Consider the following 19,748-nt stretch of genomic DNA (forward strand, 5'->3'; position numbering starts at 1 on the left):
TGCAAACTAGGTGTTCTTTGCCCTCTTCAATGAAACCAGAAGGTTGGTTCATATGAATTTCCTCTTCCAAATCACCATTTAAGAACGCTGTTTTGACGTCCATTTGGTGAAGTTCCAAGTCAAATTGTGCCACGAGTGCTAAGATTATCAGCAAGGAATCCTTGGACGACACGGGAGAAAATGTTTCATTATAGTATACCCTTTCCCTTTGAGTGAAGCCTTTAGCCACCAATCTCGCTTTGAACCTTTCCTTTCGAATCTCTCTTAGTTTTGTACACCCATTTGCATCCAATGGGTGTCATAGATTCTGTCTTCTCTACGAGGGTCCACACCTAATTAGAATACATAGACCCTATCTCCTTTTCCATTGCTCGTTGCCATGATAGAGAGTTTTCACTTTTAATTGCATGCATGTAAGTTGCTGGATCAATTATTATACCTTCATCATGCTTAACTTCACAAAAGTAAGTGATATAATCTTCTGGAATCGTCGATCTGCAAATTCTTTGTAAGGCTCTTCTTGGTGCTTCCAAGGCAATTTGCAACTCATCGGCATCATGTTCAACTATTGGTCCATCTTGTTGTGGTTCATTTATTTGATGACCCTCTGCAACATTATTTTCATGTGATGGTTGCGAGAAACTAGTTTGAAAAACTATAGTTTCTCCAAGGCTTTGACTCCCTTCATCATTATTGCTCAACACATCAGTGGGATTCCCAATATCCTGGAAAACAAAACTGCTAGCATTTTCATCACCATTCACTTCTTCCTCGATGAACTTTGCATTGTTAGTCTCAAAAACCTAGTTTGCAAGTGTGAAGCATAAAACTTGTATCCTTTAGACTTCTTAGGAAAACCAATAAAGTGACAACTCACTGTCCTTGAATCAAGTTTCTTTTCTTACGGATATATTCTTGCTTCTGCCCTACAACCCCATACATGTAGGTGATTGATGCTAGGTTTCCTCGAAGTCCAAAGTTCAAAAGGTGTCTTACTCATTGATTTGCTAGGGACACGATTCACTATATAGTTTGCCATCTTTAATGCTTCTCCCCAAAGAAATTGAGGTAGAACTGACCTGCTCATCATGCTTCTTGTCATCTCTATCAATGTCCTATTCTTTCTCTCCGCCACACCGTTTTGATCAGGCGTCCCAGATGTGGTGTACTGAGCTTGGATGCCACACTCTTCTAGATACATAGCTAGCTGTCCCTTTTGTTGCCCAGCCTCAGTGAACCTACCAAAGTATTCTCCTCCCTTATCCGATCTCAAAACCTTAATTGTAGTGTTTAATTGGTTCTCTACTTCTGTTTTAAAATTTTTAAAACAATTTGGGACTTGTGATTTTTCTGAAATTAGATAAACATTTCCATACCTTGAAAAATCATCAATAAAAGTCACAAAATTAATATTTCCACAGATTGTTTTAACTGGAAAAGGACCACAAACATCCGAATGAATTATTTCTAATAGTTTTTTACTTCTTGTTGCATCATTTTTCTTGGTTTTAGTTAACTTGCCCTTGTAACAATCCACACACTAATGCAAGTCATTAAAATCCTAGGCTGGCAAAATATGTTCATGCACCAAATGCTGTAGTATTTTCTTTGAAATATGACCTAAAGTTCTATGCCAAAGCATGGAAGAAAGATGATTTGATAAGGGCCTTTCATTCGAGCAGAAGAATCTAAAGTGTAACAACTCAAATCATTCATAACAACACAATCTCATTTCCATAAATCATTGTCTAAAAGACAAATGCCCAACAATTGACTCAAATTATTTTTCATAAAGATCCGATGCTTTCATCATCACCAACGAAAGCAAAACCATCTTTTACAAGTCTTGAAGCAGAAATTAAAGACCTAGTTAAAGTAGGAACATAAAGTACATCTGAAAGTTCTAAAATAAAACCTGACGACAACTTGAGCTTGAGGTTGCCTATTGCTTCCACAGCCACTTTATTCCCATTGCCCACATGCACTTCAAAGACTTCATTACTTGTTGACATTTTTCTTGAAAATCCCTACAAGGAATTGGTAATATGCACCGAACAACCAGTGTCAAACCACCAAGTATTTGAAGGGGCTTCAACAAGTAAAGTTTGAAAACAAACAAAAACATTGAAAACCTTTGTACCTTTTCCTTTCTTCACTGCCCATTTTTTACGTTTCTCGCAGTCCCTTTTCAAGTGTCCATATTGTTTGCAAAAATAGCATTTCACATTCTTCAAATTTGGCCTAAGGTTTTGAGGTCCTTTAGAGGAAGAAGCAACATTGGCAGTAGTAGTGGAGGTATTAAAAGCTTCGTCTGCTTACCAGCATTCACCATAGGATTCTTACTTGCATTGTAGTTAACAAGGTTCACCGTCGCACTCTTTGCACGATTCAGCCTGTTCTCCTCTTGTACATAGATAGAAATCATCTTATCAAGACTTCATTTCTTATTTTGAGTATTGTATGACACCTTAAGCTATTCAAATGACTCAGGAAGGGATGAGAGAGCCATGTGAACAACAAAGGAATCATCAATTGGCACCTCCAGATCCTTGAGCTTGGCAGCAGCCTCCACCATTTTCAGTATATGCTCTCGAACACTCATTTAGCCATCAAACTTCTGAGAAGTCAGTGTGGTCATCATGTTTGCCATCTATCCTTTCTCGGACATCTTGAATTTTGCTCCAACAGCCTCAAGGAAAGACTTAGCTTTGTCACAGGATGTTATGTCACCTCTCACAACCTCACTGATGGACCTTTTCATGACCATGAAAGCCATTCTGTTTGACTTCTCCCATTTCTCATACTTCAATCTTTGCCCTGCAGTGATGTTCGCTGTCAAAGCAGGTGGTTCATCCTCCCTCAGTGCAAGGTCATAGTCCATCAAGCCAAGCACGATCTCTACATCATGTCTCCACTTTTTGTAATTCCTCCATTAAGTGGTTCAATGGAGGAAAAGCTTAGTGCATTGGCATTCACTGTCAAACCAAATAAAAGTTAAATAACATTGTTGACAATGTTATAACTATCACAGTATATGCAATACCTTTGGGCAAGATACATCACTGCAGTTTTTATGCACATAAAACCATATGCATCCTGATTACATAGCCCTTTTAACAAATACTTAAGTTACAACACATATTTCAAATCTTTGGATAAGAAAATAGTTGGCTTAAACATTCATTAAAAACCTATGTACTAATTCACAAATCCAACCAGTTAACCCTCTTCTCTTTGGAGTAGTACGTTGCCATGTCATGACTTATAAAACACAACCATGCCACCTTCCTTATAAACAAAATTTCTTAAAAAACTTCACTTTGGTAAAGCTTTACAAACATTTGCTTCAAATGGTTTTATCAGCATGTATCCTTCAATGATGTTAAGGTTGGAACTTAAATCATCTTAGCGCAAAATCCATTCCTATACTTGTGATACTCAAGAACCTAAATCATCAGTAAAATAGGAAAAGATGAATAAATCAATTAAGCAAACTTCCTTATACGCATCAAAGAATCTGTGAAGAGTTATTATATGCTCTGATACCAAATGTTGGAATTTAATATAGCTGCAAACGTAGATTATGAACAAGCATGTAATACTGTGATTTGAGTTCTGACCTTGTGAAGCCATTGATCACAGGGAAAGAAAAGGAAATCTTCTACTCAAGGAGGACCTGATGTTCTTTCTAGAATAGGGCTAGATTTTCTGATATTTGAACGTGTTCCTCTTGAGCAGGGACTTATCCTTTTATAGACGTGTAACCACAACCGTTTCCACCTATCACAGAAACTGCTTGGCAAAACTGCACGCCCATTTACATTTCAACGTGGGATATCCACTCACCAACACCTTTAACCCTTCATGTCCTACTTTAAAGGAAAGAAGTTTATTCACCTATTAACTCTAACTGTTCTTAGTTTCTACTAAACTCAAAACCCGAATGAGATAAGTTTAGAGTCCAATAGGGTTCCAACATAATAAGTATTGGAACATTTACATTTACATTCTTTTCCACCATTACAGATGACCCACAAGGATACTTACCACTACTCATCCATTTCCCACAAGACAGAGAATTGTAAACTTCATTGCGGAACTCATCATTTAACTTTTCAATTTTTCATTACTCAAATCCAATACTATTTGGTTAGAGAAGTAGATGTAAATGAGAAGTAGTAGGTCACATTATGTTGGAGACACAATTCCTTGTGTGAGTGTTTGTAACTTTTATCAATTTACAATACCTTGTAACACCTTAAGTAGGCATGAGGCTCTTTTAAATTAGTGATTTGTTATGGTAGGCGTGCTACTGTTGTCAAATACCAACAGAATTGTTGAATAGTAATGTTATTTGAATGTAAACTTGCACCACAAGTAAATTCAACTTCTAATCAAAAGGTTGTGCCATGGATGGGGTTTAGATCCATGTTAGGTTCTTTTCTATGCCTTGTTTATGAAAGGACTTCAAACATTTTCTTTGTGTAGGCTAGATGATAAGAAAAATGACATAACATATAAGTATTTAGCAAATAACCAAATACCACATAATAAGTTGATAGAAATACCAAATACAAGAGATTCTATGATCGAGTGGTATTCCTCTTTACTTGTAAGTGAGAGATCTGTATTCTTCTTTACTTATAAGTGAAAGGTCTTATGTTCGATTCTCACTAAAGACGAATTTGAATCCGACTCTTCCACCCTTAGTATGCATAATATCGTTTGTTAAAAAAAAAAAAAAAAGTTGTAAATATGTTTGTAGTAATTGTTCCAAAAATCTCTCTTTTATTCAATGTTAAAATTAGATGAGCTGTTGTTTGAAAAATAGGAATTTCAAGCCTATCACTATGCAGCTCTAAAAAATAACACATATCAATTTAAAAAATGATAAAGTCTACTCGAGTTTTGGATAGATTTGCCATCTCTTTTTTGATCGAAAATAAAGCTTTATTCGTGAAAGGGACATTACAACCTATGCAAGATAGGCCTAAACCCAACCAAAACACAAAAACATAAGACCCTACATAAAAAAAAAGCAAGACATAAAATAAAAACAAGCCAAAGCAAGGGGAGGGTAACAACCCAATATATAATGGAAGGCCCACATAAACTTAGGTCCGTAAGCAAGGTAAGAAAAGACAACAACAAAACCCTAATATCCATCATCACAATAGCAGCCACCACAAAGGTAAACATCGCCCCAAACTGGAAAAAAAAAAAAAACAAAAAAAAAAAACAACACTAACCAAAAGATAAATCTAAGAAGGTTATGCAAAATCCATCCCCCAAGAACCAAAATTGACACAACAACCTACAAGAAAGGACACAAACTGTAATAGGAGGAGAGGAGGGTGAAAGGGGTGTGTAAAACACCCTTGTTCTGACGTGAATTGTTCCACACTTCGCTTAGTTTCTTTGGCAAGCCGGATCGGTAGTGAGCTGTGTGAGTTGGGACTAGTGTCAAGATAGAGCCCAACACTCCAAGACCTATTTTCTAATTAAAGGTTGGGGAATATGAGGGGGAGCAAGGGGAAGGAAGGAAAGAGAGGTGCGATGGGGAGGAAAGATGGGTTTGGCGATGAACTACCATTGAGTGAGGAAGAAAACAAGAAAACAAGAGAAATCAGGGGGCTGCCAAAGACCCTAAAGCCACAGGCTAGGGTCGGCGGCTATGTGATGGTTTTATTTTAGGGTTGTCCTTCTGCAGAGAGCGAGAGTCCAGAGAGAAGGGGGCTGGTGTAGGTGTATTAAGAAGATTTGCCATATCTTATGACCAGTTTTGTATTGTCTTGTCAATAAAACTAATAATGGCGGTAGCAATTAAAAATGCTAAGAAAAATTGACGTGGGGGGAAAGGGTTTTGTAGAAGGAGAATGTTTGGAAATTAAGAACGGGAAAAATCTCTGACACAATTTCGCATGAGAAGGTATTAATACTTCACCAAAGAACGTTCCAAAAAGTTACTATTCGGGCGAAGATTTCTCTGAAGAATCTGCGGACCTCAGCACAGCTCTCCAAGGGATTAGCATTTTGAATGTGTAGTCGGGCTCTTGCTTGTTGATGTGCTACAAGAAGAGGACAAAGTTAGTTTTGAAAGGTGTCTTTGTGGGGCCTTACGTGTAGGCCTTGAGGCTCGCAATCAAAACTAAGTGCTAGGCATGCCACTGCTATCTCAGTATAGCAGATATAGAACAAGTGTGTTTAGTCAATTACTTGCGCTCCAAGTTACTCAACTTCTTGTTATCAAAGGATTGTCGTGGATGGGTTAAGTTCATATTAAGTTCTTTTTCTTGCCTTGTAAATAAGGACTTTTAGTTCATAGTCTTGTATGTTCAAATTGTAGACATCGAAATTTCAGTAAAACAAATGTTCACCAATGCATTAAAGTTTTGACGTGTCAAGGCATACATGGCATACGCCACGTGTTGTACAAATTGTACACATGGCGTGTGACTCAACAAAATAGGAAGAAATACCCTTGAAGGATTAAACAAGTTTTTCTTCTCATTTTGGGCAATGACAAGGCAAGTACATTTCAATCCATTGAGGATCAAAACAAGTTTTTCTTCTCATGTTGGGCAATGACAAGGCAAGCACACTTCAATCCATTACGGATCAAAGCAAGTTTTTCTCATTTGGGCAATGACAAAGCATACACATTTCAAGTTTAAAATGGTATTAAGTGGGAAATTAGGCCATAAGTTACACCACTTCAATTTCAATATTGCATTAAGTGGGAAATTAGGCCATAAGTTAGACCACTTCAAGTTTAAAATGGTATTAAGTGGGAAATTAGGCCATAAGTTACACCACTTCAATTTCAATATTGCATTAAGTGGGAAAATTAGGCAATGGTGCTTGGAAAGGAAAAAAATATTTTGTGGTGGTGATTCATTCTCAAAGCCTATAAATAGGCTTCTCCATCAAGGTATCAAGCATCAAGGAATTCACAAATACATTTCTCTACTCCCAAATTGGAAGAGAATTCCCCAAATCCTTGAAGCTTTGAAACTCCAAAGCTCTCAAGCATCCAAATTCCCAAGAATTCCGAAGGATCAAGAAAGCACTCTTCGTTCTTCGTCAAATCCTCCTTCAAGATCAAGCCCCAACGGCCCTTGAAGAACTCCCACCAACTCAAGATCAAGCCACGACGGCCCCTTGAAGAAAGTTTTCATCATTCATCATCCGTTCATCCTAAGATCAAGCCCCAACGGCCATTTGGATCAACAACCTCAACAAACCCATACACCCATTCTTCAAGATCAAGCCTAACGCCCCTTGAAGATCTGTTCAACAACTGTTCATCCAAGATCAAGCCCCGACGGCCCTTGGATCAACAAACAAATCCACACATCTATTCTTCAAGATCAAGCCCAAAAGCCCTTGAAGAAAACCAATTGTTCATTCAAGATCAAGCCCCGACGGCCCTTGAAGAAAACCAACCGTTCTTCAAGATCAAGCCCAAAAGCCCTTGAAGATCCGCTCATCCATCAATATTCAAGATCAAGCCCCGAAGGCCCTTGAAGAAACTTACAACTGTTCATCCAAGATCAAGCCTCGACGGCCCTTGGATCAACAAATCTACATCTTACGGAGATAGAATCAGAGGACCAAATTTGAGAGAGATCGTACCCCAAAATCATAAACACAAAAATATTATTTTGTACACGTTATTCTGGTTTCTTGTTTCAAGGAATCTTTCGTGTTCACAAATTTGGCACGCCCGGTGGGACAATCTCTACCTCTCATCTCTGTCTCCGTTCAAGATATTCAAGCACAGTCCATGGCTTCAAACAAAGAACAAGTCATGACTATCGGCACTACCTCCATTGAAAAACAGCTGGTTCAGATGAAGGAAACAGTTGCAAGGCTGATAAAGACTGCAGAGGAGAAAAACTTGCAAACCGCCGGACTCATCAACCGTCTGGAGGCACAACATGGCATCAAAGTGAAACCAAGCTCTCTTCCAACTAAGAAGACCGAAGAAGGCTTTGACCCAAATGCCTACCAACTCATGTCAAAGGCTAGGCATGACTTTGCTTCCTCTTCAAATCTTGGAAAGAAGGTTTCAAACACCGTCAACGACAAAGATCGTGACCTCACCAAAACTCAAAAGAAGTTGAAGGAGCATGGTTACGGAGTTGACAACAACCAAAGCACACCTCCAAAATCAATGGCATCAAGCAAGGGACAAGCCGTTCTTGCAACCACCAAGGGAAGAAGCATAAGCACTTCCGCCACAAATGGAGCATCCATTGGTGCCACAACCACTCCTCAACATGCTGCTGCAAAGTTGATACCGCCAAGCAAGCAAGAGCAGCACCAAAGGCGCGAGTCGATCATTAACCTAACCATGCTGGCGGCACCAAAACATGCTATTGAGGCGCACAAGATGACACCCGAAAACGGCCAATGGGGTTCTTCATCAGCACTATGGATGTCTGAAGGAAAGTCGTGTCTATTGGTTGCACAAGTCATGACCATCGGTGTCACCTCTGTTGAAGAACAACTGGCTCAAATGAGCGAAGCAATTGCAAAGCTTACACAGACTGTGGAAGAAAAGGATTTGCAGATCGCCGCACTCATCAACCAACTAGATGCGCAGCTCGACATGAAAGTCGACCCAAATGTTGGTCCATTAAAGAAAGAAGTCGACGAAGAAGAGGAGCCTCCAGTGGAGAAAGTCGAAGAGAAGCTGAAGCTAGACCAAGCAACGGCGTTCATGGAATCTCTCTCTATCCAGCAGCTACAGGAGATGATCGCAAGCACTGTCAAGACACAGTACGAAGGAACCTCGCATGACTCCGTACTGTACTCAAAGCCTTACTCCAAGAAGATTGATGCTTTGAAGATGCCAAGGGGTTATCAGCCCCCAAAATTCATGCAGTTCGATGGAAAAGGCAACCCGAAGCAACATGTCGCCCATTTCATTGAAACTTGCAACAATGCTGGGACAGAGGGAGACTACCTTGTCAAACAGTTCGTACGTTCGCTGAAAAGTAACGCTTTTGACTGGTACACCGACCTCGAACCCGAGTCTATCAACAGTTGGGACCAGCTAGAAAGGGAATTCCTCAACCGTTTCTACAGCACTCGTCGTACTGTAAGCATGCTAGAGCTGACCAGTACGAAACAGTGGAGAAATGAACCTGTCATCAACTACATAAATAGATGGCGCTCCTTAAGTCTGGATTGTAAAGATCGGCTTTCTGAAACCTCTGCCATTGAGATGTGTGTTCAAGGCATGCAGTGGGGACTACACTACATCCTTCAAGGCATCAAACCACGAACATTTGAGGAGTTAGCCACCCGCGCCCATGATATGGAGTTAAGCATCACCCGTCATGGGAAGAAAGAACAGATCGCCGACTACAAGAATGACAAAGTTTTGGGGCCAAAGGTGGATAAGGCTGCGTGGAAGCCCACCAAGGAAGCAATGACGGTCAACACAACTCCAGTCAAAACCTATACACGAGGCAAGGCGATTCAAACCGAAGCTTTTCGTGATCAAGAGATACGTAGACGCACTTTGAAGGAGCTTGATGAGAAGACTTATCCATTCCCCGACTCTGACGTGGTTGCCATGTTGAAAGACTTGCTTGACAAAAAGGTGATCGACCTACCTGAGTGCAAACGGCCGGAAGAGATGAACCGTACTGACAGTCCAAGGTACTGTAAATTCCACCGCTTCATTGGTCATCCGACGGAAAAGTGTTTTGTGCTAAAAGATCTCATCATGAAGTTAGCTCAGAAAGGGATCATCGAGCTAGATCTTAATGATGTGGTGAAGTCAAACTATACCACCGTCACTTCTGGCTCTTTGAACTCAAAATCTTCACCTCAACCGCTGGGGGCATGCTCCAAAACCATGTCAGTCACGTCAAGTGAAGTTGAAGGATGGACTTATGTCACTCCAAAGAAAATGCACAAGAAACATAGGTCTCCTCCACAAGTTCACCAATCGGAAAGGAGGCAAAGCAGCTACCGTCAACCTTCAAAGCTACATGAAAGTGTTGAGGATGAGGAAGTTATGACACAAAGATCGTCCGTTGCCATCACAATGCGCGATTTCTTCCCCAAAGACTTCTTCAATCACTCGGTCAAGACTCCTTGCTATGAAGATTGCAAGGAATGCCTCTCTAAGATCGTTTGACAAATTCAACCAAACGCTCCTCGTTCGCACGAGCCTAAAAGGCGACAACCAACGCTCCTCGTTCGCACGAGCCTAAAAGGCGACAACCAACGCTCCTCGTTCGCACGAGCCTAAAAGGCGACAACCAACGCTCCTGGTCCGCATGAGCATAAAAGGCAACAACCAAAAGCTCCTCGTTCGCACGAGCCTAAAAGGTGACAACAAAAGCTCCTTGTCTGCACGAGTTGAAACTGCAAACGACACCACAAGCTCCTCGTTCGCACGAGCCTAAAAGGTGACAACAAAAGCTCATTGTCTGCACGAGTTGAAACTGCAAACGGCACCAAAACGCTCCTGGCCCGCAAGAGCATAAACTGTGTACGGCAAAATCATCATCAAAATCATCATCAAAACCATCACTCATTTGAACTACGTCATGACTTGATCCCTCCTCAACCAAGGGTACGTAGGCAACTTGAAACTTCAAAACTTCAAGTACAGTCACATCATCAAAATGAAAAAAAAAAAAAAAAAAAAAAAAAAAAAAAAAAGAGAAAGAGAGATGGAGCTTTCATAAAGGTTGTTCACGTGAAGCCCCACTACTTGGGAAAACTACAGAAGCGGGAGGCATCAAAGAAGAGGCCTCAATACTTGGTGGAACGCTAGATGAGCCAGGAAAAAGGTGCATCTGGAAGAAAGCAGCAAGTCTTTGACGGTCACTTTGACGGTCACCTTGAATTCGACCACTGGATTCTTGCAGCTCATCAAGCTTCCTCTTCATGCCCGTCGAATAGTTATTTGCAAGCACATGCAAACTTCTATTCTCGTGCTTAAGCTGTTTGATCTCTTGCTTAAGAGTTTCCACCTCCGCCATCAATGATTCCACTTGGCGGGATCGAGCAAGTAGGCGTTGGCCCATGTTGGACACAGAGCCTGCGCACTGAACACTGAGAGTTAGGGACTCTTGAACGGCCAACTCATCGGACCGTTCTGAAAGCAGCCTACTATCTTTTGGAGTGAGGAAGTTCCTAGCTACTATCGTAGCTGTTGTTGCGTCCTTCATCACAGAATCTTCACCTGTCAAAGGGCCATTAGAAGATAAGAAAGAAGGGCACCATACATTTACCTGACGCGGCGCACTCGGATCACTGCTGAGACTCAAATCTAAGCAAATGTTAGACGGGTTAGCCATTGTCAAAAGGTTAAAAGAGAAAGGTGGATGGAGTAAAATCAGAAAGGGCCGAAGACGATTTTCACAAACGGGCGATCTTCAAAGTGTGCATGTTGGAGGTAATCGATACCTCTATAAAAAGCCAAGGCGACACGACCACCGATTAAAAAAATCGGATTTTCCTGCGTGAAGTTCGGCGACGCTTTCGCGGCTTTTCAGATAACGCGTTCAACTTTGTCAAAAGATCTCTGACAAAGTTGAAAACACGTGAAGGTTATCATCCCAACTACGCGCCTTTGCCAACAAGCGTGGTGACAGAGCCGCACCCGTGACTACTTTTTCGAAGAGGCACTCGCTCAGAAATCGAAGAGACGCTTGTTAAAAAATCGAAGAGACGTTTGTCGACAAGGGTAAAAGAACATAACCACCACTTGCTATTGGGAAATCCCTATATATGTCGACCTTCATCTTTTATGGCAAGGCAGACCTGAAAAAAAAAAATGCCCAACTCTTCCTCACCTCTGAGGGCGCACTCCCAGCAAAGCCTTTCGAAATACTCAATTTTTTCTTCTTCCCCAAAGAAGATACCAGATGCCTGGAGTACAGATGACCCAGGAGGAAACGGTAGATTGAAGTATGTGGAGACAAGCACAACAAATACATGTGCTGATCCATTCGCCGCTTCTTCAAAAGCAAAGGTATCTCATATCATCAAGGTCGAAAGCAAAGGTATCTCATATCATGCTTTTTCCTTGTCTTTTCCTTTGTCCTTGTTCTTACTCGCATGGCAAAGTGAAAGAAGCAATCAGCCGGCACTTGGAGTCAGTCTTCCGATCTGGAACCGACTGCCTGGAATCTATTCCCTGGTTGCTTACCTAGCGTTGCTCTCGAGTAGTCATCTTCAACGGTTGATACACTTCCAGAGAAGGGACCACTTCTGCAAAGGGGAGCAAGTAAGGCAAGTGAAAATGATACATTGAAGCATGTGGAGACAAGCAACAACTGCATATGCTGAGCTATCCTCTAACCCTCTTCAATACGAATTGGAGAGATTGAACAAAGAAACAGAAAAAAGGAGTAAAGCTCAGACCTTCGGGGGAGACCAAAAGAATCTTGCTGCCCAGTTCAAGAGTAGCACAAAGGAAAATCAACGATTGGAGGAAACCAGAAAATCTTCCAGTCGAACTCAAGATCAAGCCTCGATGGCCCTTGAAGAAATCTGCTGCCCAGTTCAAGAGTAGCACAAAGGAAAATCAACGATTGGAGGAAACCAGAAAATCTTCCAGTCGAACTCAAGATCAAGCCTCGATGGCCCTTGAAGAAATCTGCTGCCCAGTTCAAGAGTAGCACAAAGGAAAATCAACGATTGGAGGAAACCAGAAAATCTTCCAGTCGAACTCAAGATCAAGCCTCGATGGCCCTTGAAGAAATTTGCTGCCCAGTTCAAGAGTAGCACAAAGGAAAATCAACGATTGGAGGAAACCAGAAAATCTTCCAGTCGAACTCAAGATCAAGCCTCAATGGCCCTTGAAGAAATTTCCAGCCCAGTTCAAGACTAAGCCTGTGGAAAATCAACGATTGGAGGAAACCAGAAAATCTTCCAGTCGAACTCAAGATCAAGCCTCAATGGCCCTTGAAGAAATTTCCAGCCCAATTCAAGATCAAGCCTCGACGGCCCTTGGGTTGACATCTACATTAAGGGACTTCAAAACACATCTTCTACACGTGACAAGCACATGTCTACGACGCGCCTTGAAGTGGGGCATTTGTAGACATCGAAATTTCAGTAAAACAAATGTTCACCAATGCATTAAAGTTTTGACGTGTCAAGGCATACATGGCATACGCCACGTGTTGTACAAATTGTACACATGGCGTGTGACTCAACAAAATAGGAAGAAATACCCTTGAAGGATTAAACAAGTTTTTCTTCTCATTTTGGGCAATGACAAGGCAAGTACATTTCAATCCATTGAGGATCAAAACAAGTTTTTCTTCTCATGTTGGGCAATGACAAGGCAAGCACACTTCAATCCATTACGGATCAAAGCAAGTTTTTCTCATTTGGGCAATGACAAAGCATACACATTTCAAGTTTAAAATGGTATTAAGTGGGAAATTAGGCCATAAGTTACACCACTTCAATTTCAATATTGCATTAAGTGGGAAATTAGGCCATAAGTTAGACCACTTCAAGTTTAAAATGGTATTAAGTGGGAAATTAGGCCATAAGTTACACCACTTCAATTTCAATATTGCATTAAGTGGGAAAATTAGGCAATGGTGCTTGGAAAGGAAAAAAATATTTTGTGGTGGTGATTCATTCTCAAAGCCTATAAATAGGCTTCTCCATCAAGGTATCAAGCATCAAGGAATTCACAAATACATTTCTCTACTCCCAAATTGGAAGAGAATTCCCCAAATCCTTGAAGCTTTGAAACTCCAAAGCTCTCAAGCATCCAAATTCCCAAGAATTCCGAAGGATCAAGAAAGCACTCTTCGTTCTTCGTCAAATCCTCCTTCAAGATCAAGCCCCAACGGCCCTTGAAGAACTCCCACCAACTCAAGATCAAGCCCCGACGGCCCCTTGAAGAAAGTTTTCATCATTCATCATCCGTTCATCCTAAGATCAAGCCCCAACGGCCATTTGGATCAACAACCTCAACAAACCCATACACCCATTCTTCAAGATCAAGCCTAACGCCCCTTGAAGATCCGTTCAACAACTGTTCATCCAAGATCAAGCCCCGACGGCCCTTGGATCAACAAACAAATCCACACATCTATTCTTCAAGATCAAGCCCAAAAGCCCTTGAAGAAAACCAATTGTTCATTCAAGATCAAGCCCCGACGGCCCTTGAAGAAAACCAACCGTTCTTCAAGATCAAGCCCAAAAGCCCTTGAAGATCCGCTCATCCATCAATATTCAAGATCAAGCCCCGAAGGCCCTTGAAGAAACTTACAACTGTTCATCCAAGATCAAGCCTCGACGGCCCTTGGATCAACAAATCTACATCTTACGGAGATAGAATCAGAGGACCAAATTTGAGAGAGATCGTACCCCAAAATCATAAACACAAAAATATTATTTTGTACACGTTATTCTGGTTTCTTGTTTCAAGGAATCTTTCGTGTTCACACAAATGAAGGGAGTCCAGATCACCTTAAGTCATCTACTTAGTTCGTGATTAATTTTAATGATAACATATCCATTAAACTAACCAGATCCATATGTAAATGGAACTCTTATAATAGGAAAACCGATGGAAATGACTTGAATATATGCTGGAGAATACATTAATAAATAGATCTATTAATTTAGAAAGAAAACAAAGAGCCTCAGGCAAGATTTGACCTTGTTTGACAATGCTGAACATATTGCAATCGCTTCTCTTTGAGGTTACAGGGATTTATACGCTAAAGAGGCATGGATGATAAACAAGTTTACACAAGGGAATCGATACTACGCCATTAAGGGAGGTAGCAGACCTTTAAACTAGACAAAAGATGGCTTTTGAAGGGAATAATCCTGAAAAGGACTGAGATTTGGGCTGATTACAGCTTTTAGATGCAAATTTGGCTTGATAGCAAAGTTTGTATGTTTGTTTGTTTGATTGAGTGTCTTTGTCTATGGGGTCTCTTCCTCCTTTTATAGGCAGATTAGCCCGACTGTTGTAGCTTTGTTTTTGCCCGAAAGCACTTGGAGGGTAGTGAGTCATCAGCTTGTTACATGTAATGCCACTAAAAAAAATGTTCTTTGGCTGGTAGTAGGATAGTCTCCATCACTTGTCACTTCAATGGTAAGCACATGTCTTATATTTGGCTCAGAATGCTTCAATTTGTCTTTGGGCTTGATGTTGGACTTCGGGCATGTTCCCTTTAATTAGGCACTCTTGGACTTTCTTTCATTTAATATCAATGTTCAAATATTAACCCAAACAGATACTTAAAAATTGCACTGATAAATTATCATCGCTTTCATGATTCAAGAGCCCAACACTTTTCTTGTATACTTGTTCCACTTCTCGTTTGATTATCTCATGCTCTTACTTATCTGTGGTTATTACTTAACTACGGAATCACCTTGCCTTCAATGCTCTCCAAATCGTCAACCCCACCCTCAAAATTCTTGCAAAAAGTAGCTTCTTCTCGTTTCAAATATGCAGGTTTTACTTGCAAAGCATGTTGTCTTTCCCAAAGAACATAAGTGGAAGAAGTCTTCACCTTTCAAAATGTTAGCCAAAGAGGAAATCTTTCTTGATCATTAGAGTTGCTTCAGCTTTACTCATGGCTATCTCATACGGCTGGCGGAGATGTTCAATCTTATTTAGTGCCTGTCTCTGTGTAGAAGACAATTCACCATACTTGAACAAAATGTTGGTTAACATGTAGCATCAGCAATGCCATGTCAGCAGGTGGTTAGTATGTCAGTTAGGGTTGTTGAAATGTTTGTTAGAGTGCATAAAGAAGAGTAAATGAGAGGAATGATTAGTATGAGTATAGTATCTTAAAGAAGAGTAGAGAAATTTACTTCTTCAGGAGTTTCAGTGAGGGTTGGCTCAGGGATAACGTTCTTCTCCCAATTACATTCAGCTGGTGAATCCTGTGCAGAAATAGAGATCAGTCACTAAATATTAAAAACCCTAAAGAGCCGGTCTACTAAGTCTACATCCATCAGGAAATAGACTGCCAGGTTCTGTGGCAGGCTCATTAGAGCTATTACCCTATTCGAACGGAGTTCAGACAGTGAGTGTCAATATAGAACGCTAAGGTACCATTTTAAACACGGCATTACATGAATGCTAAGGTACCATTTTAAACACGGGATTACGTTCACAAAAGGGAGAACTAAAAGATAGATAGCATGGAAGTGTTGCTCAAATCTTCAAGAAAATTCTACAAATCGGACAGAGTGTTCGATAAACTTTGATAATTCTACAATCGAATAAAGATGAGTATGAGTATTTTCTTGATTGGAACAAGAAAAATGCAAAAGGAAACTTCAGAAGGTTTAATCCAATATCAATGCTTGAAACGAAATCAAGTACGTAATCGAACTAAAATCTGTATATTATATTTTGTCCAAACAACTCCCAAAGTAAATTGATTTAAATTATGTTGAAAATGAATTTCACATTGATGAGAGGATGGACATTGCATGTGCTTATAAGAGGTTGGGCTACTCCCCATATTGCCAATTGATTTTATGGTGTAACCCCAACTTTCTTCATGATATCAGAGCAGGTTATCGTCCCATGTGTGAAGCCCAACGACCATACGTGTTCCAAGTCACCTGAGTTGTGTTGTTCAAGTGAGGGGAACTGTTGAGAATGAATTCCACATTGATGAAATGATGGACATTGCATGTGCTTATATCAAGTTGATTACTCCTCATATTGCCAATTGATTTTATGATGGAATCTTAACTTTCTTCAAATTAATTCTAATACCCTTTTTGCTCCTTGCTTAGGTCCTCGGTTGGAGCTTCACTTGGCTCAAGCCCTTTCTTAATTTCTTTCCCCTGAGCATCAAACTTTGAGAAGGCCTTTTCCTCTAAGAGCATATGGATATTATCTACCCTAAGCGGAAGAAGATAGGTTTAGACTTACAATGAGCTAATAATAATGTGGTTCAAATTCGTTTTTGGCTAGAATCGAATCTAAGACCTCTCACTTACAAGTGAAGAGATATACCACTAGACCGTAGTACTATGTGGCAAAATGAAAAGTAAATTACGATTCTACTAAGGTGCTACAAAGACAAGATATTGAAATAGAAAACAAATGGGAGTTTTAACGAAACACTCCCGGTACTGTTCACTTTTAACAAAAAACCACATTTTTACCTTTCATAGTACTATTCACTTACATCTTTATTTGTCATTTTTCATTAAAACTAAAGGTTTTTTTTTTTTTTTTTTGAACTTTTCGTTAATTTTAATAGCAATTGAAGAACCATTCATAGGAAAACAATTGGGTGGTATGAAAAACGATTCTTCAATTGCTAATTTTCTAACCCATTTTCAAGTCTTTGAAAAAAAACCAAAAAAAAAAAAAAAAAAAAAGACCAAAAAAAAAAAAAAGAAAAAAAGGGGTTAATCTTAGTTTACTACCCTAAAGTTTCTTGGTTTTCAACATTTGGTACATGAAGTTTTTTTCATCCCAGAGTCATACCTCAAGTCCTAATTTTGGGATAGTCTCATACATCCGTTAAGCATGCTATTAAGTCAGCCGTTAATTGATGATGTAGCGCCCACATGGACAATGATTGTGTGCCACGTGTCATTAAGGGCTCATGTGAAAAAGAAAAAAAACAAGAAAAAGTGTCGATCTCCCCCACTCCCCCTCCCTCCCTTCTCTCCTCCAAGCCCACCCAACCCTCATTCCCTTCCCTTTCCACGGTCACCACTTGCATCACCTCCCCCTGGCCCCGACAACCTGATTCCCGTTGTCCCCGGCACGAATTGAAACTTAAACCATAATACATACTCCAAATATACAAAGCAAACCCTCAACCCTCTCTGCAACAGAATCCCTCAATCCATTCAGGTTTTGAGATTACTCGAAGCCTCGAGAAATGACTGTCGCGCTCATGCCTTCGGAAAACGTAGAAATTCTTGCTACCATCATCGTTAAAAGCTTAGAGAGTTGGGATTGCATGCCTGAGTCCCAAAGATCCCACCACCATTAGGTAAAAATGCATCTAGTCCAAAAACCATCAGATCCATGCTCAATCCATAGATCCCAATGTAGATCCGTCAATCTAAGGTTGAGTTTGTTTTCCTATGCCTCTAATTTGAGTTAATCTAAACCATGTGATTGTTTAAGAACATTGAAAATTTTGGAGTGGTGTTTTTCTGCGACGCACCTCCTCTCTCGCAACACCGATGTTCATATCTCTGCTAACCGAAAGCCTTAAGAGAGAGATGAAAGAGGCTCTTTCTCTCTGTTGTATGTATTGAGTGGCAGTAAGTAGGGCCAGGGTGGCAATAAGGAGGGCCCTGGAAGATGAAGAGAAATTGAGATAGAGGAGAGAGAAAAAAAGAAGATTCAGACTTAAGGGGAGGTAATCAGGTTGTTGGGGCTGGCGGGAGATGACGCTAGCAGCGACTGTGGAGAGAGAAGGGTTGGTTGAGCACATAGGAGAGAAGGGAGGGAAGGGGAGCGGGGGAGGCCGACACTCTTTTTTTTTTTTTTTTTTTTTTTTCAAGTGGGCCCTTAATGACACATGGCACACAATCATTATCCACGTGGACATCACGTCACCAATTAACGGCTAACTTAACAAATGTATGAGAATGTCTCAAAAATAAGACTTGAGGTATGACTTTAGGATGAAAAAAACTTCATGTACCAAATGTTGAAAACCAAGAAAATTTAAGGTAGTAAAATGAGATTGACCCTTAAAAAAAAAAAAAAAAAAAGAGCCAAAAAAGCATCTCTCATAAATTTGAACTTTTAAAGCATCTTAGGACTGAAACCTGCAATACAAAAATTAAAAATAATCAAATATTAATTTGAATCAACCCTACCTCTAAAATGCAACTAAACAAGGAAATTAAATGAAAAATAGATATGAATAAACTAGAAGGATCAATATCTTGTGTTAATCTTGGTAAAACATGAAGTAGACGCGAGCGTAGGCATGTTGGTTAAAACGAATGTTGTTATTTTTATGCAACTGAGTTCGAATCTTCTACCACATGATTTAGATTAAATTAATATAAATTATATTTTGGGCCAATACGAATTTGGATCTATACTTTCAAAGCACAATACAAGAATTGATTTTGTGCAAGAAATGTACTCTTGCATTTGCATACCGCTTTAGAACTCAAAATATTTGGATTTTGGCCAAGATAACTTTGTCTCTACCATGTACTCTTCTTAGTTACGTATATTCGGGGAGCCTGTTTTTAATCCAAATTATTCGGACAAATCTTCTCTGTATTCATAAACAGGGAGAAAAATTGCTTTTTGTTGTGAACTTTTCTAGTTTAAGTGTGATTGTGTAAATCTTATATTAGATTTAATTCTAGTTATTCTTTCCTATGGACTTGTATTCCTTGGGGATGAAGGATTTTCTCTTCCTCTTATTACTATAAATAAAGGTACTACGTAAGGGGATAACATATCCTCAACACACACATATTCCCCTACGATTCTACAAACACATCTCTCCTCTCTCTCTTCCCTTGCCGCCGGCCCTCTCCCCTTAGTCAGATAAAATAGGCGACAACACTTATAATGTTTTTCCTTAATAAAAAAAAATAAAGAAAAGATAGTAGTAAGGACTTGTCACTTAGTACTATGGTCTAGTGGCGAATTTGAACCACATTATTGCTAGCTCATTGTGAGGCTAAGCCCGTTCCTGTCCTTTAATGTAGATAATATTGTTTGTTTAAAAAAAAAAGACCTAATATGAATATTGATTACAAAGTTT

The 19,748-nt window shown here is 40.0% G+C and overlaps 1 protein-coding gene and 1 long non-coding RNA gene across 2 annotated transcripts; one reads left to right on the plus strand and one right to left on the minus strand.

Moving 5' to 3' along the window:
* Positions 1-1,779: 1,779 nt before the first annotated feature.
* Positions 1,780-2,649, minus strand: LOC148692813 (uncharacterized). The gene is made up of 3 exons (XR_015953730.1): positions 2,320-2,649; positions 2,141-2,241; positions 1,780-2,027 (listed from the first exon to the last, which is right to left on the minus strand). It is a non-coding gene; the product is annotated as an uncharacterized LOC148692813 (long non-coding RNA).
* A 3,687-nt stretch (positions 2,650-6,336) lies between these two features.
* On the plus strand, positions 6,337-14,587 carry LOC148692814 (uncharacterized). The gene has a single exon (XM_088678971.1). It carries the CDS (start codon positions 7,787-7,789, stop codon positions 10,154-10,156), a length of 2,370 nt encoding a protein of 789 aa, XP_088535097.1. The 5' UTR covers positions 6,337-7,786; the 3' UTR covers positions 10,157-14,587.
* Positions 14,588-19,748: the final 5,161 nt, after the last annotated feature.

The sequence above is a fragment of the Pyrus communis genome, chromosome 11 (genome assembly GCF_041283825.1).
Source record: "Pyrus communis isolate YQ-2024b chromosome 11, ASM4128382v1, whole genome shotgun sequence".
Classification (NCBI taxonomy): domain Eukaryota; kingdom Viridiplantae; phylum Streptophyta; class Magnoliopsida; order Rosales; family Rosaceae; genus Pyrus; species Pyrus communis.

Coding starts and splice junctions, on each gene's coding strand:
- LOC148692814 (XM_088678971.1), top strand. CDS start 7,787: ATGGCTTCAAACAAAGAACAAGTCATGACTATCGGCACTACCTCCATT.